This window comes from Sorex araneus, chromosome 1 (genome assembly GCF_027595985.1).
Source record: "Sorex araneus isolate mSorAra2 chromosome 1, mSorAra2.pri, whole genome shotgun sequence".
NCBI lineage: Eukaryota > Metazoa > Chordata > Mammalia > Eulipotyphla > Soricidae > Sorex > Sorex araneus.
In genome coordinates, this window is record NC_073302.1 from 368,319,244 (window position 1) to 368,344,529 (window position 25,286).

At 35.8% G+C, this 25,286-nt stretch overlaps 1 protein-coding gene across 3 annotated transcripts in view; it reads left to right on the forward strand.

Moving 5' to 3' along the window:
• HYCC1 (hyccin PI4KA lipid kinase complex subunit 1) overlaps nucleotides 1-25,286 on the forward strand; it is a 75,626-nt gene that overhangs the window by 42,184 nt on the left and 8,156 nt on the right. For all 3 annotated transcript variants that reach the window (XM_004604087.2, XM_055139435.1, XM_055139443.1), the window contains exons 4-10: nucleotides 3,758-3,937; nucleotides 4,709-4,789; nucleotides 5,331-5,446; nucleotides 5,791-5,886; nucleotides 10,820-10,936; nucleotides 12,851-12,938; nucleotides 13,787-13,946. In XM_004604087.2, the coding sequence (XP_004604144.1) occupies nucleotides 3,758-3,937; nucleotides 4,709-4,789; nucleotides 5,331-5,446; nucleotides 5,791-5,886; nucleotides 10,820-10,936; nucleotides 12,851-12,938; nucleotides 13,787-13,946 (838 nt within the window). The remainder of the gene's footprint in view (nucleotides 1-3,757; nucleotides 3,938-4,708; nucleotides 4,790-5,330; nucleotides 5,447-5,790; nucleotides 5,887-10,819; nucleotides 10,937-12,850; nucleotides 12,939-13,786; nucleotides 13,947-25,286) is intronic.

Genomic DNA, 25,286 nt, shown 5'->3' on the forward strand with positions numbered 1-25,286 from the left:
TTAAATTTATTTATTTTTTAATTAGTGAGTCACAGTGAGGGTACAGTTAGAGTCACACATTTTTGTGCTTGTTTTTCCCTCATGCAATGTTTAAGAGCCCATCCCTCCACCAGTGTCCATTCTCCACCACCAATGAACCCAGTATCCCTCCCACCCCCCTAATCCCGTCCCCCCCACCCCACCCTGCCTCTGTGGTGGGGCATTCCAATTTGATGGAATTCCAAACTCTCTTTCCTTTTGGGTGTTGTGGTTTGCAATAGGGGTATTGAGTGGTCATCCTGTTCAGTCTCTAGTCTACTTTCAGCACGCATCTCCCTTCCCGCACAGGATCTCCAATCACATATTACTTGGTCTTCCCTTCTCTATCTGGGATGACTTTCCCCCAGCGTATGAGGCCAGCTTCCAAGCTATGGAGCCAATCTTCTGGTATTATATACTACTATTCTTGGGTGTTAGTCTCCTACTCTGTTGTTTTATATTCCGTAGATGAGTGCAATCTTAGAAAGATAGGCTTTAAGTCAAACCTAGAATCCATATGCTGCTTAGGTGTTTTTATTCTGAAGGATGGCTTGATCAGATGATTGTTCTTGGAAGATGGCTATTTGGAGGATAGATTGGAAAAATAGAAAATAACAAAAAAAGACCAAGAAGACCGTGATAATAGTCTAGAATATAAACTACAGTCTATCTCTGGGAATGAAAAAGGGTGTGATAGGAATAGATAAGTAACTCTTTGTGCTTGAGATTTTGCGGTTTTTTTGGTGGGGGTGCACATCCAGGGATGCTCAGGGGTTACTCAGTGGTTACTCCTGGCTCTGCACTCAGGAATTACTCCTGGTGGTGCTGGGGAGACCATATGGGATGCTGGGGATTGAACTGGGGTCGGCTGCATGCAAGGCGAATGCCCTACGCACTGTACTATCACTCTGGCCCCTATGCTTGAGTTTTATAGAAGTCATGATAATGGATAGTGCTCTGGAGTTTCATCCTATAAGGCTCTTTGGAGTGAAATTCTCAAAAGGAGAATTTTCTGTTATTTGAGTGATGGCCCTCTTATGGAATAATCCAGCTCCTACTGATTATACTATAAAGTGCTTCATGAATTTTAGGTGCAAGAGATAGGAATTATATTGAGAATCCTGAAACTTGAACTGGAAGAACTGAATGCAGCACTTATATTTTGCTTGTTCCCTTTCCTTCTCCAAGGCTTCTTAATTTTTACAGCATATATAGGTAGGCTTTTTTCTTGAAGGGCTTTGGATTTTAAGTGCTATAATAAAAACTTTTCAAGTTTTCCATATTCATCGAGAATTAATTCACCAGAGTAAATATAGCTATGTTATTTTTAAAAAACAAATCTTGTTTATCATTTACTGTTTGATATTTTGAAGGACATAAGAAATTATTTCTCTGGTGGAACATTCTAACAGGCTACTTTGATTTGGTTTTCAAAACCAGACTATTTTGAATAGAGTTTTTAAGGTAAATTTCTGATAAGAGTAGTTTGAGTTATGTTGTTTCTTCTTTTTTTGGAAGGGACGAGAGGGGATCACCCAGCTGGTGGTTGGGGCTAACTCCTCACTCTATACTCAGAGATCACTTTTGGGAGCTCAGGGGACCATGCGGGCTGCTGGGGTTGGAACCTGGGTCGGACTTGTGCAGGACAAGCGCCCTTCCCACTGTATTATCTCTGTATTACCAGCTCCCAGGTCATTTCTTCTTTTCATGAAGCAGTGAACATAGTACTAATGGCTCTAAAAGTTGTATCACTCAAACTATTTGTGGTGCACGAGCCTATTTATTAAAAAATGCATTCTAGTAATATAAACTACAACTTATATTATGCAGTTTTAATAACTACAATTCATATCACAGTTTTGATAAGCCTACAACTCATATCATATCAAAATGATATCATATCAAAACAATATTACATAGTTTTGATATCATTCGTGGCACTCATGAGTTATGTCTCATATCATTTATTTAATATCACTCATATCAAAATTACATATTACAGTTTTGATAACCCTACAACTCATACCACGCCATTTTGATAACTACCAACTTCTGAGCGCCTTCTCCAGTATTTGCTCCTCACCACTTGGGCACTGTAGCAGCATCAACTGCTGTAGGGTTTCTAAATGTTTTCTCATAATGCCCACATTTATACTGTTGTGGACTGACAACCATTTGTGACTCCTCACTAGACCATGGGCCACACTTTCTGAAGTAGTGGGGCTTAAGAATTTTCACATGTAGAGGGCTGGAGCGATAGTACAGCAGGTAGGGCGTTTGCCTTGCACGCAGCTGACCTGGGACCCAAAAAGCAGAAAAAAAAAGTTTCACATGTACATTTGTTTTATGTTGGCTTCAGTAATGTGGTGAAAAGAGTGTATTATATATTATATATAATTGCATATATATGATTATACATATAATAGATTTTAAAACATTAACCTGGATTAATATCATAACCATCTTTCTGCTTCTTAGGATGTATTATGTTTTAATTAAAAATATTCCTCCTAAAGAGCTGATACTGATTTAGCAAAGGGTTATTATTCTTTGATCCTTTCTAATTAGGTGCTCAGGAGGGAGAGATGACAGCAACTTCCTAGGATTCCCTGTTTGGTTTCACCAGAATTAGCATATTTTTATTGGGAAGAAAGAATATGAAGGAAAAAAATCTTATAAAATCTTATAATTTAATGATGTTAAGAGATTTAAGGGGCTGGAGTGATAGCACATTGGGTAGGGCGTTTGCCTTGCACGCGGCCAACCCGGGTTTGGTTCCCAGCATCCCATATGGTCCCCTGAGCACAGCCAGGGGTAATTCCTGAGTGCAGAGCCAGGAGTGACCCCTGAGCATCGCTGGATGTGACCCAAAAAGCAAAAAAAAAAAAAGAGAGAGAGAGATTTAAAAGAGGGAAAGAGGGCCAGAGTACAGCTAGTACAGCGGGTAGGGCGTTTGCCTTGTTTGCGGCCAACCTGAGTTCAATCCCCAAGTTCAATCTCTGGCATCCCATATGGTTCCCCAAGCACTGCCAGGAGTAACTCCTGAGTAGAGAGCCAGGAGTAACCCCTGGTCATCGCTGGGTGTGACCCAAAAAGCAAAAAAAAAGGGGGGAGTTTTAAAAGATAAGGTTTTTATTTAGACACTACGATTTGTGTCATTGTTTACAATGGGTTTTCAGTCTTATAGAGTTCCCACTTCTAATCCCAATACCCCATATCCCCACCCTTCCATCTCTTATCCCAGATTCCCTCCCATCCCCAAGTCTAACTCCTTGACAATTAGATTTTTAGGTTTAATGGTGATTTGACCCCTTGCTTACAGTGGTGCTGGATCTAGTTGTTTGTACAGACGGAGATACTTCACCTCTACTCCATAGAGGCCTAAGGTCCTTACCCTTGGCCCTGTGTTACTTCTAGAACTTCTTTCCTTGCTTCCCCCTTCATCTTTCTCCTTGGCATTTTGAATAATATTTTTAATAATAATACTCACTGCCTTTGACTTGTAGAACATTTTCAAGTTCACAAAGTGCTTCCATATATACTTGTTTGTATTGTCTTTCCTCTAGAGTGCAAGGCTGCCATTTCAAATAACTTAGTAGTGATTATTTTGCTCTTTTTAGAGGGAAGCATGTATTTATTTCAAAAATTACCAATCAGAAAAACTGTTCTTATATATTATGTATCACTGTTATTTAAATAAAAAACAGATTATTGAATTAATTTTGTGTCTTTCTTGTAGTTGTTAGAGCCTGTCTGTCACCAGCTTTTTGAGTTCTATCGAAGTGGAGAGGAACAGTTGCTTCGATTTACACTGCAGTTTCTCCCAGAACTGATTTGGTGCTACCTTGCAGTCTCAGCCAGCAAAAATGTTCATAGCAGTGGATGCATTGAAGCTCTTCTTCTAGGGGTTTACAATTTGGTTTGTATTTAGAAAGAGCAAATAAATGCAAATAACTTTTCTTCATTTTAGTAAAACTAATATTTGTTTATCATCTTCAAATGACTCATCACTCATTCTCCCAAAAATAACTTTAAGAGATTGAGTGTATCTAGGCAAATACATAATTAGGTAAATATACTTTTTTGTATTGACTGAAGACTTAAAATCATACCATTTCAATTATCTTACAGAGATATCTGAAAATATCAATGTTGAATATCTATAGACCATCTATTTGTGATCTTCACAAATAGTATGGGAGAAAATACAAAATCTAAAATTTATCAGTAATAATTACATAAAATCTGGAAAGTCTCCAGAGTTTACCCTATTGATTTAACATATAGTTTGGATTATTATTGTTGTTTGTATAAATCACTATGATGTTTGAGATACGTAAGGTTTGTATTTTTGAAAATAGAAAATAAATTTTAGGAACTTTTCCTGACATATTTAATATTTCACATCTATGTTGACTAATTTAGAAAATGTTATTTGTTACATGAGGGAAAAAATCAATGGTTATTAAGGTACTATAGCTTAATATAGTATAGTACCAGCCTTAAAGCCATGTCACTTATATTTTAAAAATAGAACACTAATTCCTGGTTTATATATAAGTAACTAATAATAAATTTTAGCTGACTTAAAACATTTTTTCAGTCTTTTTTAAGACAACAATTTAAATTTAGCTATTAGATTTACATGTGAAAATTAAATATTTTAAAATTTTCTTTTTTACTTTAATAGGAAATAGTTGACAAAGAGGGACATAGCAAAGTACTGAGTTTTACAATTCCATCTTTATCCAAACCATCTGTGTATCATGAAGTAAGTTGTTACTGTAAGTTTATTGGTTCTGAGTTTTGAAGTTGCTATAAATTAGGGTTTCGTTATTGAGGCCAAAGAATTGACCAATTTATTAATACTTTAAAAAGGACAAATATCACATAAAGTGTTTATAATTTCCAAAAATGAAAGAAAAATCAAGATCATTAACCTTTAAAATAAAGCTGAGAGCAATCTGTTGAAAGTATTCATTTTGAAATGTCTCTTGCCTTTTGAAGTATAAAACTAGTCTAAACGTATGTGTGTGTGTGTGTGTGTGAGAGAGAGAGAGAGAGAGAGAGAGGGAGGGAGAGATGGCAGTTACATATTTCCATCGCATAATTTTGAAGTTAGAAATATTTTTTAATTTCTGTTTGTTGTCTTATTTTTAGTTACATCTTTGAACAGAAAAGTCAGTAGGCAATCTGGATATTTTAAAGATATATGGTATTCATGGGAACCATTTTTAGCAGGGCATATATTCTAAATAGAGCATTTTCAGTAGAATGGCACTCTGTTCTTCATTAAAATGTCTTTTCTTCAGCCTTCCAGCATCGGGTCCATGGCTCTGACTGAGAGTGCACTATCCCAGCATGGTTTGTCCAAAGTTGTGTACAGTGGACCTCACCCCCAGAGGGAGATGCTGACTGCACAGAATAGGTATAAGTAAAATCTTAGCCTGCTGATTAAATTTTTTCCATATAGTTATAAATGTTTGATGAGTTGTGTATAACATTTTTTTTACTACTGACTCATTTCATATGAAATAAATATATATTTTCTCAAATTGTCACTTATTTTCTATCTCAGATATCAAATATTTTAGATTTTTTAAATAATTTTCATTTGTTACTTGAGAAAATCTTCTTCCTTTCAGCTTTGTATTGTTATTGGTGTGGTTATATTGTAGAGATCTGTTGTGTAGCATGTCTTCCCAATATCTGATGATGGTTATCTTCTTAGAATTGAAAAGAATGATAAGTATTCTTTTCTTTTACCTTTAGGTTTGAAGTGTTGACATTCCTTCTGTTGTGTTACAATGCTGCCTTAACCTATATGCCCAGTGTTTCTCTTCAGTCACTATGCCAAATTTGTTCAAGGTAAAATAAAATTTAAACACTTATAATATTAAATTACATGAACCTTAGACTGCTACTTTGTTGCATATATTATTTTTATTGTGTTTATTTATTTAAAGGATTACTTAACTCGGGGGCCAGAACTGTAGTACAGCAGGTGGGGCATTTGCCTTGCATACAGCCTACCCAGGTTCAGTCCCTGCAACCCATGTGGTCTGCTGAGTACCACCAGGAGTAATTCCTGAGCACAGAGCCAAGAGTAACCCCTGAGCATCACTGGGAATGGCCCCAAACCAAAATAAACCGATTAAATAAAATAATACATTATTTAATTCAGCCCAGGCAAAAAATAGAAAGCTACCTGTGAATAATAAAATATACTGAGTAAAAGCATGATGAAGAATGTAACAGCGAGTAACATTTTAATGGAATATTTAATCACAAAAGGATTAAATAATATTAATTTAACCTAATAAACACCATTGTTGATGTTTTCCTGAAACTACTAATAGAGAAGTTCGAAAAGAACAAGTGTTAATTTCTCTCTTAACCCTGTAGTTCTCATAGAGTTTCTCTACCACGGTTACTTTTAACATTTTAATATACCAGTTGCTAATATACCACTTCTAGCTAACCATGGAACTAGAAAATCATTCAAGAACATAAGTAAGTGTTAAATTCAAAATCATAAGCAGGTTATTTTAAAACTAGCTGTAGGATTTGGGCCAAGGAAGATTTTAATAGAAAAATACTAGATAAGTTCTGTGCCATAAGAAAAATGAATATTCACAACACTGATAAAACGAGGCAGGAAAGGGGTACAAGTAATTTCTAAAATTCTATTTAAATGGAATAACTTAAATAGTTTTAAAATTACTTTTAGGCCACAAAGAATTATATGTGGAACTCCCACTAAGTCTGTCACACTGGTCTTAAATTTTAAGTTTCCTTAAGTCCTATTCTCTATTTCCACCTAGTAATTTTTCCTAACTCCAGATTTCATTAATTGTTTAGAAGATATTTAAACTAGGAAGTCTTTTACAGAGTCAAAGCGATAGTATAACTGGAAGGAAATTGCCTTGCACATGACCAACCTGGTTCAATTGCTGGCATCCCATATGTTTCCCTGAGCATCACCAGGAGTGATGCCTGAGTGCAGAGCCAAGTGTAACTTCTGGGCATCACCGGTGTCGTCCCAAAACAAAAGAAGCAGCATTGTATATTGTTAAGATGACTAGAAACAAGCAAATTTTCCTAAAGAATGTGAAATCCATGTTATGAATATCCAGTTCTTTCAGCCAGGTAACAGTTGTTTTAGATTGCTGCTCAGTTTAGTTGATGATGATTGTGCCAAAATTGTTTACTGAGTTATGCAGAAGAAAGAATATGTAAATGTAAGTAAAAATGTCACATTCAGTGAGAAGTGTGTCCCATATTATTTTTTAAAGCCTTCTGATTGTAATGTGAAAGAAATTAAAAGCACTTGAATAGTTCCCACCCTCCACCCACCTATATACTCCATTCTACTGAGCAAAAATATGTTGTTACTATAAGCTTTGCTTTCCTGGTTCAGATGGATGGCCAGCTTGTTAGCTGTGTATTCCTCCTACATAATGTGAGTAGAAGGTTTTAGTCAACAAGTTTTATTTTTCTGCCATGCTAAACATTATAAATGACCCTCTAAAAGGAATCTACCTATTCACTAATGTTACATATTACAAATATCTTTTACTAGTGTATGGTAGAGTCCTTTAAATTTGGAGAAATAATTTTTTTCACTATTTCGACAGCCCCTTTAACATAATACTATTTCTAGTGGGTTATCTTTTTTGTTTCTTTATTTTTGCTTTTGGGGCCACATCTAGCAGTGCTCAGGTCTTACTCCTGGCTCTGAACTCAAATATCACTCCTGGTAGTGGTCAGGGGACATTATGGGGTGCCTGGGATAGAACCCTGATTAGCTGCATGTAAGGCAAGCACCTTGTCCACTGTATTATCTCTCTGGTTTCATAGTGGATTATCTTACCTTTTGATGTGGAATACTTAATATGAAAGACAAAGCTATACTATGCTACCAAGTTAAATTCTCTTTCAGAGATTCATTTTGTTCACTTAATGAGTCAGTTGAGTTCAATGTGGATGACTAATGAATGCTTAATTTGTTCTTGTAGGTCTGTAATGAAACCTTATTACCCTCTTCTTACCCCTACATCAATCTTTGAACCATCTAAATAGATTTATTCTTATATGCTGTTGATTAAGTACACTTTTGTGCAAATGAACCCCCTATGGATTCTTCCTCCTGACCAAATTTATATGTGTGTATCTATTTTGTTATTTGTTAATTGACAGTTCCTTTAAAAAATTATTTAAAGCATTGTTATTTTCAGTAATACTAATTTAAAAATAGGGTTTCTTACATACAAAATGGCAGCTTTTTTTTCTTACTGTTTGTTATTACTGTGCAGTAGTTCTAGAATCTATCTTATAGGTCATTTCATATTGAAAGATCCTATGGTTGATTTTTCATTGCTTATTATTTTGTTTGTAAGCTAATTTTATTTATCTAAATCTTGCCCATTCTTCACAGCCTGCGTAAAATAATTTTTTCAGGGTCAGAGAGATAGTACTTGCCTTGCACTGGATAACCAGGTTCAATCCTCCACTGCTTGTGGTCCCTTGAGCCCTGCCAAGAGCAGAGCCAGAAACCCTGAACAAAGCTGAGCATGGCCTCAAAACAAACAAACAAACAGAATAGTCTTTCTGTAGTTACTTAAAAAAGATTTTTGTGTGTTGGACTATATAACCTTATGTGGCTTCTGACTTAAAAGGACAGAAGAATGAGGATGGTAAAAGTGCTTATTGCTATGTAGACAATTTTTACATTTTTTTCTTTCCTCTTTTTTTTCTCTTTTCTGCTCTATTGATAATCATTTTTTCTCTTTCCCTCACTATTTAAGAACAGAGTAGAAAAACAAGGAGGGACTATTTCCCAATTAAAAATTAGGAAAATAGCCATTTTACCTTTCTAAGGTAGTTTCTCCACATTTTTTACTTTCTGTTGCTTTCTTTAAGAAAGTATCAGACCCAAATATAGTGCTTACTGAATATTTACTGAGTGAATAAATGACTTGATTGAAAAAAGCAATCTTAGCTTTTATTCATTGATCTTGATTAGGGGAGGGTATTATTAAATAATCTATTTATTGTACTGCATTTATAAAAAAAATAGACAATGTACCCAGTAGGAAAAAAATGTATTTGGATTTTATTTTTAACTGACAGCAAATAGCAATCCTTAGGTGAGATTGTGGCAATTTAACCATATTATAATTAAGTTCAATAAAGATACATGGGTACTTAGAAGGTCAAATTCCATAGCTGCTTTTTTCTAAGGCATCTAATTTATCTGGCTCCTTAAATGATTGGGGGGGGGGGAGAAACCCTTATTTGGTATGTAAACATTTCAAAAATGAAGTTGCAGGTTCTCATTAACATTCCTTTTTATGTCAGTTGTTATAATGGGTCTGTGTTTGAGTGCATGTGTGTGCATTTTGGTTATTTTCACCTTAATATCATCACAATTCTTTTAAATCCACAATTGTAATTTTCCAGTATAGAAAAGAATTCAGTTCTCATCTGCTATTGCTTTAGATGTATGTATCATTGAAAACCCAAAGTGGGATTAGAATTGCTGAATGATTTTCCCTACCATTATTGTTTGATGCAATCTATTCTTTATTATAAAAGTGTAAATGTAAGGTGTAAGAAATGTCTGTTTAGGTTGCTTCTCTAGATAATTAGATAATAAGAGTAGTAGATTTGAGTTTGAAAATAAGTCTTCCAATAGAAGACAAAATTTGTGTTGGTTTTATTTCCTGCACAACTAAGTTCTCTCAGTTTCTGCCTCAGTCATCTAAGGCTGTAGCACTGTAGCACTATCATCCCAGTGTTCATCAATTTGCTTGAGCAAGCACCAGTAATGTCTCCATTGTGAGACTTGTTACTGTTTTTGGCATATCGAATACACCATGGGTAGCTTGCCAGGCTCTCCCGTGCGAGTGGGATTCTCTTCCTGGGCTCTCCGAAAGGGATGGAGGAATCAAACCCGGGTCAGCTGCATGCAAAGCAAACGCCCTACCCACTGTGCTCCAGTCCATCTAAGGCTACTATAACAAAATACCATACCATAGATTGAGTGGCAACAGCAATGAACCTTTATTTCTCACAGTTCTGGGGACTGGGAAATCCAAGGTGAAGGTGCTGACGTATTTGGATCCTCACAAAAACCCTGTTCTAGGCTGTGGCAGCTGCCTTCCAGTTGTGTTCATATGGCAGAGAGCAAAACTGGTGAACCAACTCTGGTTCACTTACTCCAGAATAGCATATTTCTGCATGAATATATTTTCCTTTGTCCAATTTACTCAGGAAAGCATTACCAGCAAATGTTGCTTGAAAAGATTTTGTTTCATAGCTATTAGGTTTGTTGGAAAAACATAATAGAACTCTACTCAGCTATTGGAAGAGATCAAATCTTTTAATAACATGAGTGGAACTTAAAGTTATTTCTAAGTGGAATAACTCAACATGAAAGACAGTTACTGAATAGCTTCTTTCATATGTAGACTCTGAATAATCAAAAGTAAACAGGCTAACAAATCATAACCAAAACAATTTAGAGATTGTGTGAAAATATAGTTATTATCAGTAGAAGGAAAAAAGGGGTGAGTGAAATGGGTGGTGGAGCAACAATTTGATAGTGTGAATGACATAAAACTTTTTTGGTATGTGCTGTGAGGTAGTTTATCCCATATGATAAATCAATAACAAGTAAGGTGGTTTTAAATAGAAATAATTTAGACCAAAAAACTCTATTTATTACATTGTTGGCTTATAAATGTTAAAAAATCGAATACTTAAAATTTTACAAATGTATTTATTTTGGTCTCTCTAGAATCTGTGTTTGCGGGTATCCTCGACAACATGTAAGAAAATACAAAGGTATAAATAGCAGGATACCAGTTTCTTCTGGATTCATGGTGCAGATGTTAACAGGGATTTATTTTGCCTTGTAAGTTTACTTATTATACAAAAAATAAATAAAAGCCTTGGTCTCTTTGGGAAAGTATATTATTGCTACTATAAGCTCATTTTTGTTGAAGAACATGAATCAAAATTTTAATAATTTTATTGTTTAAAACATACCTTTTAATATTTTGAATAATTTGTTACCATTTATAACACTTCATCTTTCTTTAATTCAAAAACACATAAAACATAAATATAAGAGCTAAATTTAAAGAAAACATACCAGAATTTTTTTTTTTTTTAATCTTTGGACCACACCTGGCGATGCTCAGGAGTTACTTCTGGCACTGCACTCAGAATTACTCCTGGCATGCTTGTCGGTCCATACGGGGTGACAGGGATCAAATGTTGGTCAGCTGCCTGCAAGGCAAATGCCCTCCCTCCTGTGCTATCGCTCTAGCCCCAACTTTTCACTTTCCTTTGGGTCTACCTCAGAGCACCTCTCTGTTATTGCCTAATTTCCAGAGTAGAATTCTGAATTTCTTATTTGGACTTGCACTAGGCCTGGTTGGATGCAGGGAGGAAGAGAAAGGAGAGTTCCAGTTTGCGCTGATTCAGCTTTAGTTCTCAGCAGGCCCTGTGTCCTTGCAGGAAGACACTCACTGGCCCTGCACTCTCTCCTAGATGTCTAGTACACTGCAATGAGTGATTTGATTTTCCCCCACAGAAAGAGTTTGCTTTTCTTTCTCCTCCCCTCATGGTGATAATGGGTCTCTACCTCTGCACTCAAAATGAAAAGGTTTGCTTCTCTTCCCGCAAAGGCTTTAAAACTTATGTTTTTGAGAGAAAGGGCTCTGGCTGGATTTTCTTGACTTTTCTGCATGCATCTTCTTCAGAACCATACCAAGGGCACTTTGTCTGGTTCTCCCTTCCTCTGCTCCTAGTTTTTTTGTTTGTTTTTGTGCTTCCCTGAAGGAGGTCTGTGGAAAAGGGTTTAGGAGTTGGTATGAACTTCCCTTAATCTGCTTCCAGAAATACTATACTCTTATGTTTGTATACCCTTGACTTTTAGCAATTTGTTAAAAACTGTTCACGGCCATCCGTCTGATACTTAGCATTGTGGCCAGTTCCCTCTAGAGTCACCTGCCTGCCTTAGGTTACTGGCTACTTTGGTGCTTTTGTGACCTGAGAGCTGCACGAAGTGAAGGCTTTGTAGATTACCTGCCTTTATCTAGTTTTTAGGTGAAATCAGTGGTTTTTGCATTCTTTTTTATGTATCATTTTTACTCATGTTGTAATTCACATTTCTTAATTTTGTTGGTAGAAACCACACCATTATTTCTCTGTTGGTTTTCATTGTTTAGCCAATTTTAAAGATATTTGACCTTATCTTTAAAAAATTCATACAAACACACACACATATCTCACACATATCTTCCCCCACGCACAAACATTGTCCCGGATATTTTCAGTGTATATCACATATATTTCTAGATAACTATTAGCAAGCAAAGAAGTAACTACTTAGGATACTGAAAGCCATAGTAATTTTATATTCTTAATAAAAAGAAAAACGTGGGAGTTACAGAGTACTTTGACCAGAAAATGTTCTGAACAGTATTCTAAGGTATGTAATTTATTATGCTCTTACTTGCTTTGAACATGTAAAATGCTTTGAGATCATCTTAGTATTTTGAATTTTGTTCTTTAAATAGATTTGTTCTTTAGAGAAGAAATGTACTTGTATAAACTTTTCTTTGCTATTAATAGCTTCTTAAATACAATCAAAAGGAATTAAAATATTCAAAAGATGTATTTTTAAGGAGGGAGGAATGCTAAGTAATGTGTTAATATTACCTATTGTTTTCCTCAGTGAATTTCTAACTTTATTTTGTTAAATTATGGAACTAATTTAAAATAATTAGTTTGACTTTACTTAATTCATTTAATTTTATAGTTATAATGGAGAATGGGATCTTGCTCAAAAAGCATTGGATGATATAGTATACAGAGCCCAGCTGGATTTATATCCAGAGCCATTACTGGTAGGTACCTCATATATATTTTTTTAAATAGAATTTTGGAATTTAAAATTAGAACTTAGACTATAAATTGAAAAGTATCTTTATAGTGAATTAATAATGACATTAGTGATTGATGTTTCTGTCATAGTGAATTTTGCATTTAAAATTTTACATTTAAAAGGCTAAAATGAATTGGTACAATGGTCAAGGACCTTGCCTTGAATTTGGCTTACCCCTGTTTATGATCTCTGATACCACATGATGGTGCTTCAAGACCCGTGAAAGCAAACTCTGAGACCAAAGCCAGCAGTAAATCTGCGCCCTGTCCTCCCGTCCCAACCCCTATAAAAGGTCAAAATACGAAATAAGACCAGGGAAATAACTTGACGGCTAGAACATATGCTTTGAATGCTGGGTTTCTAGGTATGATTCCTGCCACTACATAGTCACATGAGCACAGCTAGGTGTAGCTCTGAGCTCCACCTGAAAGTAGCGCCTGGCTCTGTTGGGTGTTGCTCAACTCCACCCCACCCCCCAAAAATGTAAACAAATAATAGAATTTGAAGATTTTATTAATTTTCAGATATCTAGCAGATACATTCTCCTTGATAGCCTAGGTAGGGCTGCATTTATTCATTAGCATTAGGCATTTGAAAATATAATTTACTCTATTGGAATTTTAACTTTTACTTCTTTTAATCATAAGCTTTCTTTTGAATTTAACTTGAGTTTAAATTCTTAAATTCTAGGAGAAACACCTTGGAGAAAGTATTCTTTCTAAATACCTGTTAAAACTGATATCTTATTTTAGCTAAGGGTAGAGTAATACATTTGTTTAATAACGATTTTAAATTATGTTTCCTTCCTAGGTTGCTAATGCAATAAAGGCTTCATTGCCTCATGGTGCCATGAAATCTAGTAAGGAGGGTACAAAGTGTATTCAAGTTGAAATTACACCAACTTCCTCTAGAATATCAAGAAATGCAGTAACCAGCATGTCAATAAGAGGTCATAGGTGGAAAAGACATGGTAAGAAATAGACAACTCTTCAAATTAAAGGATTGCTGATTCCATCACATTTTTCTCTGTTCTTACATTCCTTTAACTTCCAACACTAGTAAATAATTTCATGTGGCATGGAAGAAAGAGCTGTCAAATCATCTTTAAGTGCTAATTTATTATCTATAAGAAACAAGCAATAAAGAAAATGGAGTCGTTACATTATTTATATGAATGAAAATTTATTTTTAAATTATATTAGCTTTAAAATCTTCTTTAATGATGTGGGAGAGTAGAAAGAGCATATAAAAAATTCAGATATTTCGGGTTTCTATTTACAACTATTTGCAAATATTTTAAAATTTTTGTTCCTGATTTCAACAAACTCTTTAGCAGGTATCTTTGTATCCTGAGTAGAACAATTTCTAAGAAATTTAATCTATTCTTCTGAATATCCTGGTAAAGTAAGCTCTAATACTAGTGCAACTCTAGGCATTTTAATTTTCTAGAAGTTACTTTTTTCTAAGATTGCTTGATTTATTTTTGATTGCTTCATATTATTTAAAAGTTCTACTGGAAGCTCATTTGAGTGACCTGCTTTGGTAATGCTTTCTTATTTCCCTCCTTTCTCTTATAATTTATTATTTCAAAATCTAACTACTCATTCTTTTTATAACCTCTCCTACCTAAAATTTTCTGTACTAGCAAGACTAGTTTAAGAAGAGAAGAACATTATTATCAGTGCCTATAAGGTAACCACTAGAATGTAAAGCAAAAATACTTATTTTCCCACAAGCAAATATGTAAACTAAGGTACAACAAAATCTATTCTCGATTACTCCTTTGCATCACCTGAGATGAGCATGGCAGCCGTCTTGTGGGTTTAGTTGTCTCTGTGGTCTCCAGAAAACACACAAAAGCTAGAATGTGGTTATTCATAATAAAATAGAAACGATGAGCACAGTTACTATTGCCCCTGTTTAGGAAGTCTAGATGACAATACACCAAAAAAGAGTGATGAAAATTTGATTAATCAAGGATTGTTCTCAAATTTTTTTTAATAGTATGACAGATCCAGTAGTAGAGTGTATATTTCATATGTATGAGGCCGTGGGTTTGATCTCCAGCACCAAAAAAGTAAATAAAGAGATAACATAGTGTGACAGTTCTTGAAAGTCCCTAAGAAAGGTAGGAAAGATATGATAATATTTGTCATTAAATGCAAATTATGCTGCTATTTATATTGAAAATGTAGTTATAATTTAAAACACCATTTCTTTGGTGAAAGTTATGTTGCTGAAAGGACTCAATCACAGGTGGTAAATTAATTATGGTAATAGCCCTAAAATTCTATTTTCTGTTTGGTAATTTGATGTGTGAAAATAGGTAGAGGCAATGAACAAGACCGTATTGCTTGTTGTGACCATATGGCTACCAAAGTTACACTACAGCAGCAAAAGAATGAACTTGAATTTCTCTTCATTCTCTCTTTTTGATATTTAAAGGAAAACATAGGGAATTAGGGGTGGGGAATATAAGGCATACATTTATAAATGGGAAATACTGAAGTTTAGTTGTATTTACATATGTGTGTGAAAATGGTATACATGTGTGTGTGTGTGTATCCATGTATGCACTTGAGAAATATACCCTGCGATGAAATAGAAACAGTTTTCCAGAAATGTTTTATAGGAATTAATCAGCAAAACAAGAGTAAATGCTACTTAAATATATAATTTCCAGTAGGTTTTTAAAGATCTTCCAGATTTTCTCTTGACTACCACTTGAAAGCATAGTTTTGAATTATTCTTTCAAATTAAAAGGTAAATTTTGAATCATGGGATGTGTGAGGGCCACAGACTCATAAGAAGTCGCCTGTAGGACCAGAGTGATAGTTAGCAGATAGTGCTCTTGCCTTGCACACACCTGACCCACGTTTGATCCTTGCTACCCCAAATGGTCCATCAAGCCCCCACTAGGAGTGATCTCAAAGCACTCCTAGAGCTAGGAGTAAGTCCTGAATACTATATAGTGTGGTACAAAAACCCAAACATAAAAGTAGCCTATATTATCTGTCACCCATCTTCCTATGCTTATCGAATACACAACTCTATTACCTGGGCAGCTTCTGGTTATGGTTACAAAAGAATCAAAGAGGAGGACTGAGAAAAGAAGTGACTATAAAATGAAAGTTAGGAGCATGGAGCAGATACAGAATACAGCTTAGTCTTATTCCCCATCTTTTCTTAGTGTGATTCTCTTGTCCAGTGGACTCAAATATTCTTCATCTGGGCAAGGGAGATGGTCCCCAGCACTGAATGAACAGCCCCAAGTGGACCCCCAGCATTCTTCCGCTGCTGCAAGCTCTGAGTCCCAGGGCCAAATGGTGCACAGCAAAGCAAGAGTGGCCCCAATAATAAGTAAATGAATAGACTATACCTAGTCTAAGGTACTTATTTATGTCTACAGCTATGTTGCATTTTCCCTTTTTAGAGTAATCTTGACTTTCCTGGCTAAAGCAGCATTTTCGGTAGCACAGCGGGTAGGGCATTTGCCTTGCACTCGGTCAACCAGGATTCAATTCCTCCACCTCTCTCAGGGATCTGGGCAATCTGCCAAGAGTATCCCGCCCGCACAGCAGAGCCTGGCAAGCTACCTGTGGCGTATTTGATATGCCAAAAACAGTAACAAGTCTCACAATGTAGTTGCTACTGGTGCCCGCTCGAGCAAATCGATGAACAACAGGATGACAGTACTACAGTGCAGTGCTACCTGCTGAATTGAATACCTTTGTGTTTTCCCTCTTTGTGGTTCTTCTATCTGATTCCTTGCACACCCTACTATAGTTCTGGGCACTCTAACCCACATTGGCTTTTTGTGGAGAAGAAAGATGTTTCTTTCTTTTTCTCTTTTTATATTTTGAGCTACACCCTGCTGTGCTCAAGGCTCCTTCCTGGCTCTGTGCTCAGAAATCACTCTTGGCAGAGCTCAGGGTACCATCTGAGGTACCAGTGATCAAACCAGGGTCAGACCTGTGCAGAACAAGCAACCCACCCACTGTGTTTTCTCTCTGGCTTGAAGAAAGATATTCCTTAAATATACAGTTGGTTGGTTCTCAAGTTGTAGTTTTAAATTAAATTTACACATATACACATATACATATGTATATAACAGATATAAATCACGACAAATTTAGTTTACCTAAAACATTAAGTTTTACAGAAATAATGTTAAGGGGCTTGTAGATGCTAGAATAACGCACACAAAAAATCTTTATCCTCTGTGTTTCTGCAACTTAGTACTGTAGGATGGGTCCGTTTTAACTTTTCCCACTTGCAGTTTCTTTTTTCCTGAGGAACTTTTATGCAGCCTCAAGTATGTAGATATATAGAATAGCCTTACACCTCAAATAATTACCAAACATAGTCATAAATATGTTTTGAAACAAATTTTTATGATTTTTTTATGACCCCCCTTTTAGATAAATGATTTCATACCTGGTTGATGATACCCACAGTTCAAAAAAAGCTAGCCTGTAGAGTTAGTTTATGACTGAAAAACAAAACGAAACACCAAAGGACCAGAGTTATAGTTAAGGTCTGCATGCGGCTAATTCTGATTTGATCCCTGGTACCATATATGGTCTCCTGAGCATTGCCATGTGTGATCCTGAGCACAGTGGTAGGAGTAAGCTCTGAGCACCATCAGTTGGAGCCCCAAAACTAAAAAAAAAAAAAAAAAAAAAAGAATAAAATCCCCCAAACAAAACCCTGAAATGGGGGTGAGGGGGAGCCACAAAATACGTGGTGTAATTCCAAATGACTTTCTCATTCCACTGTATTCCTACTTCTCTCCCAACACACCAATTTGATCAAGAGAAGGATTTCTTCCCCATACCCCAAATGATGTCATATAGGTAAATAAGAATGTGTACCTCTTAAGGTGGTAGCAATGAGGTTAGGGAAAAAGGTACAGGAAACACGAACTTGAAGGCGTGTACTTTTTCTATCTTTTTCTCTGTCTTTCTTTGCTACTGTCAGTGATGTGAAAGAAGAAAATACTGTCTTTTTTTCTTTCTTTCTTTAGGTCTCATCCCTTTTTTTTCCCCGTCTTTTTGGCTCTATTTATGACCTCTCCTTAATCTTCCGTTTCCCCAATCTATCTGAGAAGAGGGAAAAGAATAAAATCTTCATTTTGTAAGCAAGCAGAATTTAAGTTTTTCACTCTTCCTTCATCCAATTTTTTTTATCATTAAGCAATGTGGATAATTGAGCCATTTGAACATATGCATTTGTTTGCATTGGGTCTTAATAGTTATTTAGTATGCAAACAAAAATATTAAGTTGCAGCAATGACATGTATTCTTTCCCCTTGCAGCAGAAGAATCTCAATTACTTTCATAGTAACTAGTCCACACAGTATTTTTATTTATTTGTTTATTTTTATTGAATCACCCTGAGAACAATTACAAAGCTTTCAGATTTAAGTCTCAGTCATACAATGATCAAACACCCATTCCTTCACCAGTGCACATGTTCCACCACCAAGAACCCCAGTATGCCCCCCATCCCACCCCTCACCCTGCCTGTGTGACAGACAATTTTCACTTTACTCTCTTTTTACTTTGATTACATTCAGTTTTTAACAGAAAACACATTATTATTATTATTTGGAATTTTCCCCCAACAATCAGACCTGCCAAAAAGTTATCATTAGATAATTTTTTTTCTATTGCTGATAATGAAGAGCATATGATGTCGGCTTTGCAGGTTTTGGAATTCTGGTATTTTAGTAATTAAGTCCAGAGGTATTTCTGCCAGTAGCCGCTGTGTTCCGAGATTGGTTTGTGTGCCTCTGGGATCATGGCTATTCAGGAGCAAAGGAGTCATTCGTGGGCAGCTGCTCGGGGTCTCATCTGGGCAGGGAACAGGCCGGTTCCGCCTCCCCCCCCATCATGAAATTTCCTGAGTGCCCCATCACTGCAACTCCTACCTCTCTGTCTAATAGACTCTGAAAGGTGGTGGTTGCCATGCTGCTGCAAAGGGGAAAAGGCCAAGGGACAAAAACCCTTTCCCTCCCAGGGCTGCATGGGACTGTAGCTTAGTTCACAGTCCAGGAGTATTTCTGCCAGCAGCCGCTGCATTCTGAGATTGGTTTGTGTGCCTCTGGGATCGTGGCCCATTTATTTATTTATTTATTTATTTGTTTGTTTGTTTGTTTATTTAATTGAATCGCCATGTGGAAAGTTACAAAGTATTCAGGCTTAAGTCTCAGTTATATAATGATTGAACACCCATCCCTTCACCAGTACACATATTCCACCACCAAGAACCCCAGTATACCTCCCCTCCCACCCTCACCCCCACCCCCCCGCCTGTGTAGCTCATAATTTTCATTTTACTTTCTCTTTACTTTGATTACATTCAATATTTATTTTAAAAACTGAGTTATTTTAGATGCTTCTCTGGAACAATTTTGCTCTTACTGTCTGGTCTCTGAGGTGCAGTCATTGTTTTTCTGCTTGTATTCTTCCATATGATCAGTGCTGTACAATCAGATGGAAAGGGCAAAGACAACTTTTCTTGCATTTATCGTGGAAACCTTAGCAGTAGGACACACATACCTTTTTCTTTCTTTCTTTTTTTTTTGCTTTTTGGGTCACACCCGGTGATGCTCAGGGGTTACTCCTGGCTCTGCACTCAGGAATTACTCCTGGCGGTGCTCAGGGGACCATATGGGATGCCAGGAATCGAACCTAGGTTGGCCACGTGCAGTTCAAACACCCTACCCGCTGTGCTATAGCTCTGGCCCCAGTTGTGAACACTTTTGACCCACCTTTACTTTCTGTTGAACACTTCTAGAAAGTATTTCAGGATTCTCTGAAGATTCACCAGTTTGTCATTCTTTTCTTTAAGTTCCCCACAGAATTCACTTCTGTTTTAATGGGAAATACTCATTTTGGAAGCTAAAATTTTTCTTTAGTTTTAACATTTTCATATCTTTAAGATTGTTGAATAACAATTCCATGTTTTTAGAATTGTATTTGACTTTTTTAGAAATTAGGCTTGACTTTTTAGAACAGTTCTAGATTCACAGCAAACCTGAGTGGGAAGTACATAAGGTTTCCGTAAAGCCTCTAATCACGTTCTTCCCACATCCTCCCCAACTTGTAACACAACTCCTGTACCTGAGAGGCCTTGTATTTGACCAGATAGAGTGAACTCATATCAACCAAATAGGATGATTTTTCAAAAGAAGGTTGCTTTCAACTAAGGTATTGTTTTTGAGAGACATATTTAAAATCCAATGGTATATTTGCCTGATCTTACCCACATCCTATTGATTTATTTTAATGTTTAATTTTCATGAAATAACTTGATACTGTGTTTTCCTACATTTCAAACCTGGTGTATAAACTGTGTAATCATCAAGAGACCGGGAACCCCATGGTTCTCTCTCACCGCCTGCATTCAGGGGTCATGTGCCGCTTCCCCACCCAGGACAGCCAATTCCATGGGCCGCTGAAGGAGGAAACAAGGGCCAGGCTGGTTGGTGATCCTTTGCTGTTTATTCCATTTCCCCAATCTCATGAAGCCCCTCATTCCTGTCTCCTCCTGTCTCCCTAGCTATTCTCTCTCATCTCTGACTTGCACTCCCAGAGCCCTGGTCTCTCTCAGTCTCTCCCCATCTCCCGCCTCCTGGGTAGCACAATCAACATATGAAAGCCTTTCCTGACTGCCTGCAGCCAGGGGATCAGCTCAAGGGCAAAATGCCACTTAAGGGTTCTCCTTTCCTTAGTGCAATAGCTGCAATAGCTTATATCATAATTCTACTTCTTAATATTAGTTTTTTTGTATGGACACAGTAAGAGATACATTAAGCTTTGTAGAGGGGCTCTCCTGGGGACAACTGGCTATAGATCTCAGACTACAGTGCCCAGGCCAGATCAGTCTTTTCTAACCCTAGCAGGGTCCTAATCCAGTTGTTACTTTTTGAATCATGACAGAATTTGTCCATGACCATGCTCTTAACTTATAGTTAGTATTATGGCATTTTGGCCTGGCCCATTGTGATGCCAGGGTAGCTCATAGCTTGCCCCTTGTCCATCCAGTCCCTTGTCTGGACCCTGCATTTGGGGTGCTAGGAAGTAAGGGCAACTGAGGCTTAAGTCAAGAAAACAGGTGCCCAAGTGTGAATATCATTCAGAGTCAATTAACTCCCAAGTTTCAAAAGCATTAACTGTCTTCTTGTGTCTATACAAAAAGGACATTGCTCTGAATTAACTATGAAAGGACTTAAGGAAAAGAGAATAGCAATATTTACAAGTTAACAGAGTCTGGTTAGGAGATAAAGGTGATTGACCCATTGGGAAGCAGAGCACAAAGAAGTTACAAATAAACACAGAGGAATGGGAGCCCAGTGATGGGAGTAACCCAATAAACCTAAGCTCCCTGTGGCAAGGCAAAAAGGACAAACCAATGTTATCCCTACAATAAACCTTGGAATCTTTAATGACTTCATCATTTTTGTGTTATTACATATGTTGGAAGATAAAATTACAATGTAGAATTGCTACTTGGGATTTTAAGGGTCATGTTTTTAGAATTAATGGGTTTTATTTATACACTTAATTCTTTTAGGCATACTGTGTTTCACTTAGTGTATATTTTTTAAACCTAGACTTTCTAGTCACCATCTATAGATTGAGGGCTGAAAGGAATTTAGTGAAAGTGAAAAAGGGTAAAATGCAGTAAGAGAAATATCATAGGATGACTATCAAATAGGATTAAATAAGAAAGTATACTATAACTACAAAAAGAGTCAAAATGAAAATTCTATTGAGGAAAGTAAGATGAAAACAAAGTGAAAAACAAAATCTTTTAATTTTTAAAACCAGTACTGAAAATTTAGTTTTTAGGGTTTATTTTCCTTGAAAAACTATAAATGTTATCTAAAACATAAGTGTATTTCTTTACAAAAGTTACCTCTAATGCACTCTTCAACATTGCCATTTCATATGAAGGAGTTTATCTGAAATCCCTGAATGATTCTTTGCTACTTCAAGATTCTGTTGTATGATCTATACTGGTTTTTCTTGTCTTTTTTCATTCTTTCTCCCTACAGTCACTACCATAATTCACTCTTTTACTTTTTTAAAAATTTGTTTTTTAGACTTGGAGAGTCTAACCAGCTTTCCTCGTCTCTTTTAAAAGTCAAAATATCATTCCTTCCTTTTATAAAGGTTCCCTAGTTAAGTTATGATTGCAAATAATGAATGCTTTTTTTTTTTTGGTCAATTAGATATCTAGTAAAAAGTCTTATTTAGTGAGTTTTAAGTTCCTTATTACTCCCACCATTCTTTTCCTTAGTGTATAATGAGATAAGTGAAAGGTATTTGGTAACACAATAGAGGACAGCATAAAGGCTGATCATTAACTTTAAACTATTTATGGGGCTCGGGAGATGGCCCAACAGGCAAGTGTCCATGCTTTGTATGCTGGAGGCACAGGTTCCCTGGAAACTTGGGGTCTCCTGGCACCATCAGAGGTCAACACCTGACACCACTGGACATGGTCCCAAAACCATTTAAAAAAAGAATTTGTTTCATTAGCTACACAGAGATTGTGGTTTTTTATATTTTTAATTAGGTGGCTTGCTATTCAATTGATCCTGTGTTTAATTACTCATTTATGAAACTATACCTTTTTTAATTGTATAGATTTAAGATAATATGTTTAGTTTTGAATGTAGTATCAGACAGAAAAGTGTTAAGTATTCGGGCCCATTCAGCTTTGATCCCCAGCACCATGTGACCCCTCACCACCTTGGTGTGTGGCCCTGATGCCCCCAAGCCCCACCAGGATGGCCCTAGTATCCTGAGCACAGCAGAGCTTGACTGTCAATACATCCTCAGACCCTCACGTTGAAACCTCCAGACTGGGTAGCCAGTATCACTGGAAATGACTCTCAAGTGAAATGAACACCACTTGGGTTGTCCCCCCAAATAATTTATGTAATAATGATAGTAAACTGGGTAGGGAGTACAATATTTACAGAGTTATCATTTTAGTTTTCCCATATGTGTATCTTTTCCATAGTTTTATCCTCTTTATAATTTTTTTGATATTTTATCTACACTTTGCTAGCTTTGGAAAACATTTACCAATAAACCTAATTATTTTAATGCTACATAAAACCACATTAACTTAATATCTTACCAATTTTTTACTTATCCATTCTATACTATGTTAAATAATTTATATCTATTTGCTATTATAAATAATGCTGCAGTGAATGGTTTAATGAATATGTGTATAGTATTTTTTCATTAAATTGAATAAATTACACAAATAAAATTAATAAAGGGTAAGAATTTATTCAGAAATTTTATATTTAAATTATTAAAACTTTGCAATTTGTCTTTTGATGTTTACTCGAATTATTTTTATAATGCTAAAAATTATGCAGATATTTAAGGTACAGTTAAACTTATTTTTCAAGCTTTAGCTTATTTTGCAAATGAGTTTCTAAATGTTTGGTGTCATAACCAAATATCTTTATAAAGCTCATAAAGTAGTGTGAATATAGAGTTATAAATTAGATAATATGAATTAGAAGATTATTCCTTTATTAAAAATACCACTTTTAGAAGCTAGATCAACTTCTAAAATATTTTTATTTAAAAAAATAAAAGCTAATGCTAAGACAATGTTTTTTGAAAATAGGCCTCCTATGCTTATATGTGTGACACCAAAATTGCATAAAAAATATGAATGACATAATGGATATTTGTGATCATAAAATTACACTTGAGAGAAATCCCAGATTTTTATGATGTTTTAAAGATACTTGCAATCTGTTCACTCTTTTCCCCACCTCAAAGCCTCGAGAAATTTTGTAGGGAGAAATTTGAGTGCCTTTGAGAACAAATTTGGAAATGTCTACTAAAAATACTTTTTATTAACCCTCGTTTTTGTATGTGGAGGGGTTATCTATTTATAGAGGTTATACAAATAAACTATTCTAAAACATTTCTCTTTGGATCTTTTTTTGATCTCTTAGTTTGAAATCCTGTGTGAGTAGCATGTTATGTGGATGCAGAGCAGACACCTTTTGCATAGGTTTTTAAGTTCTGGACTTTTAAAAAGACTTTTCTAAAGACCTATACAATTCTTTAAGAAGATTAAATTCCTCCTGAATTATGTTTATTGCCCTATGGATAGCATAATACGGAACTATGGTTTAAAACAAAACCTTTTTTGACATTACTCATCTTTTTCTAAGTTACATTTAAGAGGCTGCTACTTCACTTTCCCAAAATAAACAAAAAAGGGCTGCTTCTTTGCTTTTTTTCTGCTATTTAAAAATTCTTAAAATGTATGTACTTAAAAGGAAGTTAAACATTTGACCTTATCCTTTCCTCTTTCTACATATTTTTTACTTTTACTTATTCTAATAATTTCACATTAAAGGAAATTCATTCAACCCATCAAACAAATATTTACTATTTGCAGTAAATATTTACTTGAGCAACTTTCTTAAGTATATGTGTATAACAGTGACCAACGAAAAACCTTGGTCTAGAGGGAGTACAGATATCTAATAGTCAAAATAAATGATTGTAGACTAGTGAGTGGTTAATGCTAAGATATAATGTAGGCATGAGGGTATGCATGGGAATATTAAAACTATGGGATGATCCAGGAAGGCTTCACAGAGGGAAATCTCTGAGAAAAGAGGTGAAAGAAGGAAATTGGGCCTGGTAGATGACTGATTACATGCTTTGCATGAGGGAACCCTAGGTTCATTGCTGGGATTAGTGAAAATAACCCATGAGCAATGAGCCAAAATAGCCCCCAGCAGAGCCAGGTGTGACCCCAAACCCAAAACAAATAAAACCTGTGATTTTGAGGGGTATTTTTGTTTGTTTTCCTTAAAAGTAAAAAAGATGAACACTGTAACTATTTGGGAGGAGCATTGAAGGTCCCAAATAATGCATTATTGGGTCAACAGAGCCATTCAAGGGAAGAAGTTGGGAAGATGATAGAGTACAAGATCATGCAACAAAAAAATATAGTTTGCATCTTTCTCCAAACCTTCAGAGTAAACATTTCTCTTTACTCTCAACTTTCTGGAGAATTATGTTTATTGTTATCTCTAGCTCTGCACAGAATTGCATGCTTTTGATGAATTGAATAATCCTTTTGAAACCTTTCCTTTTGGGTCATTTTTAAGTGCTAACATACATGAATCAGTACAGAAGTTGTACTCTGGAAAGCATAATTTTATTTTTCTACTTGCCATTTATAATGTCAGAATTTTAAAATGTCGTTGCTTCTTGATCTATGGATCTTTACCACTATCTCAGTA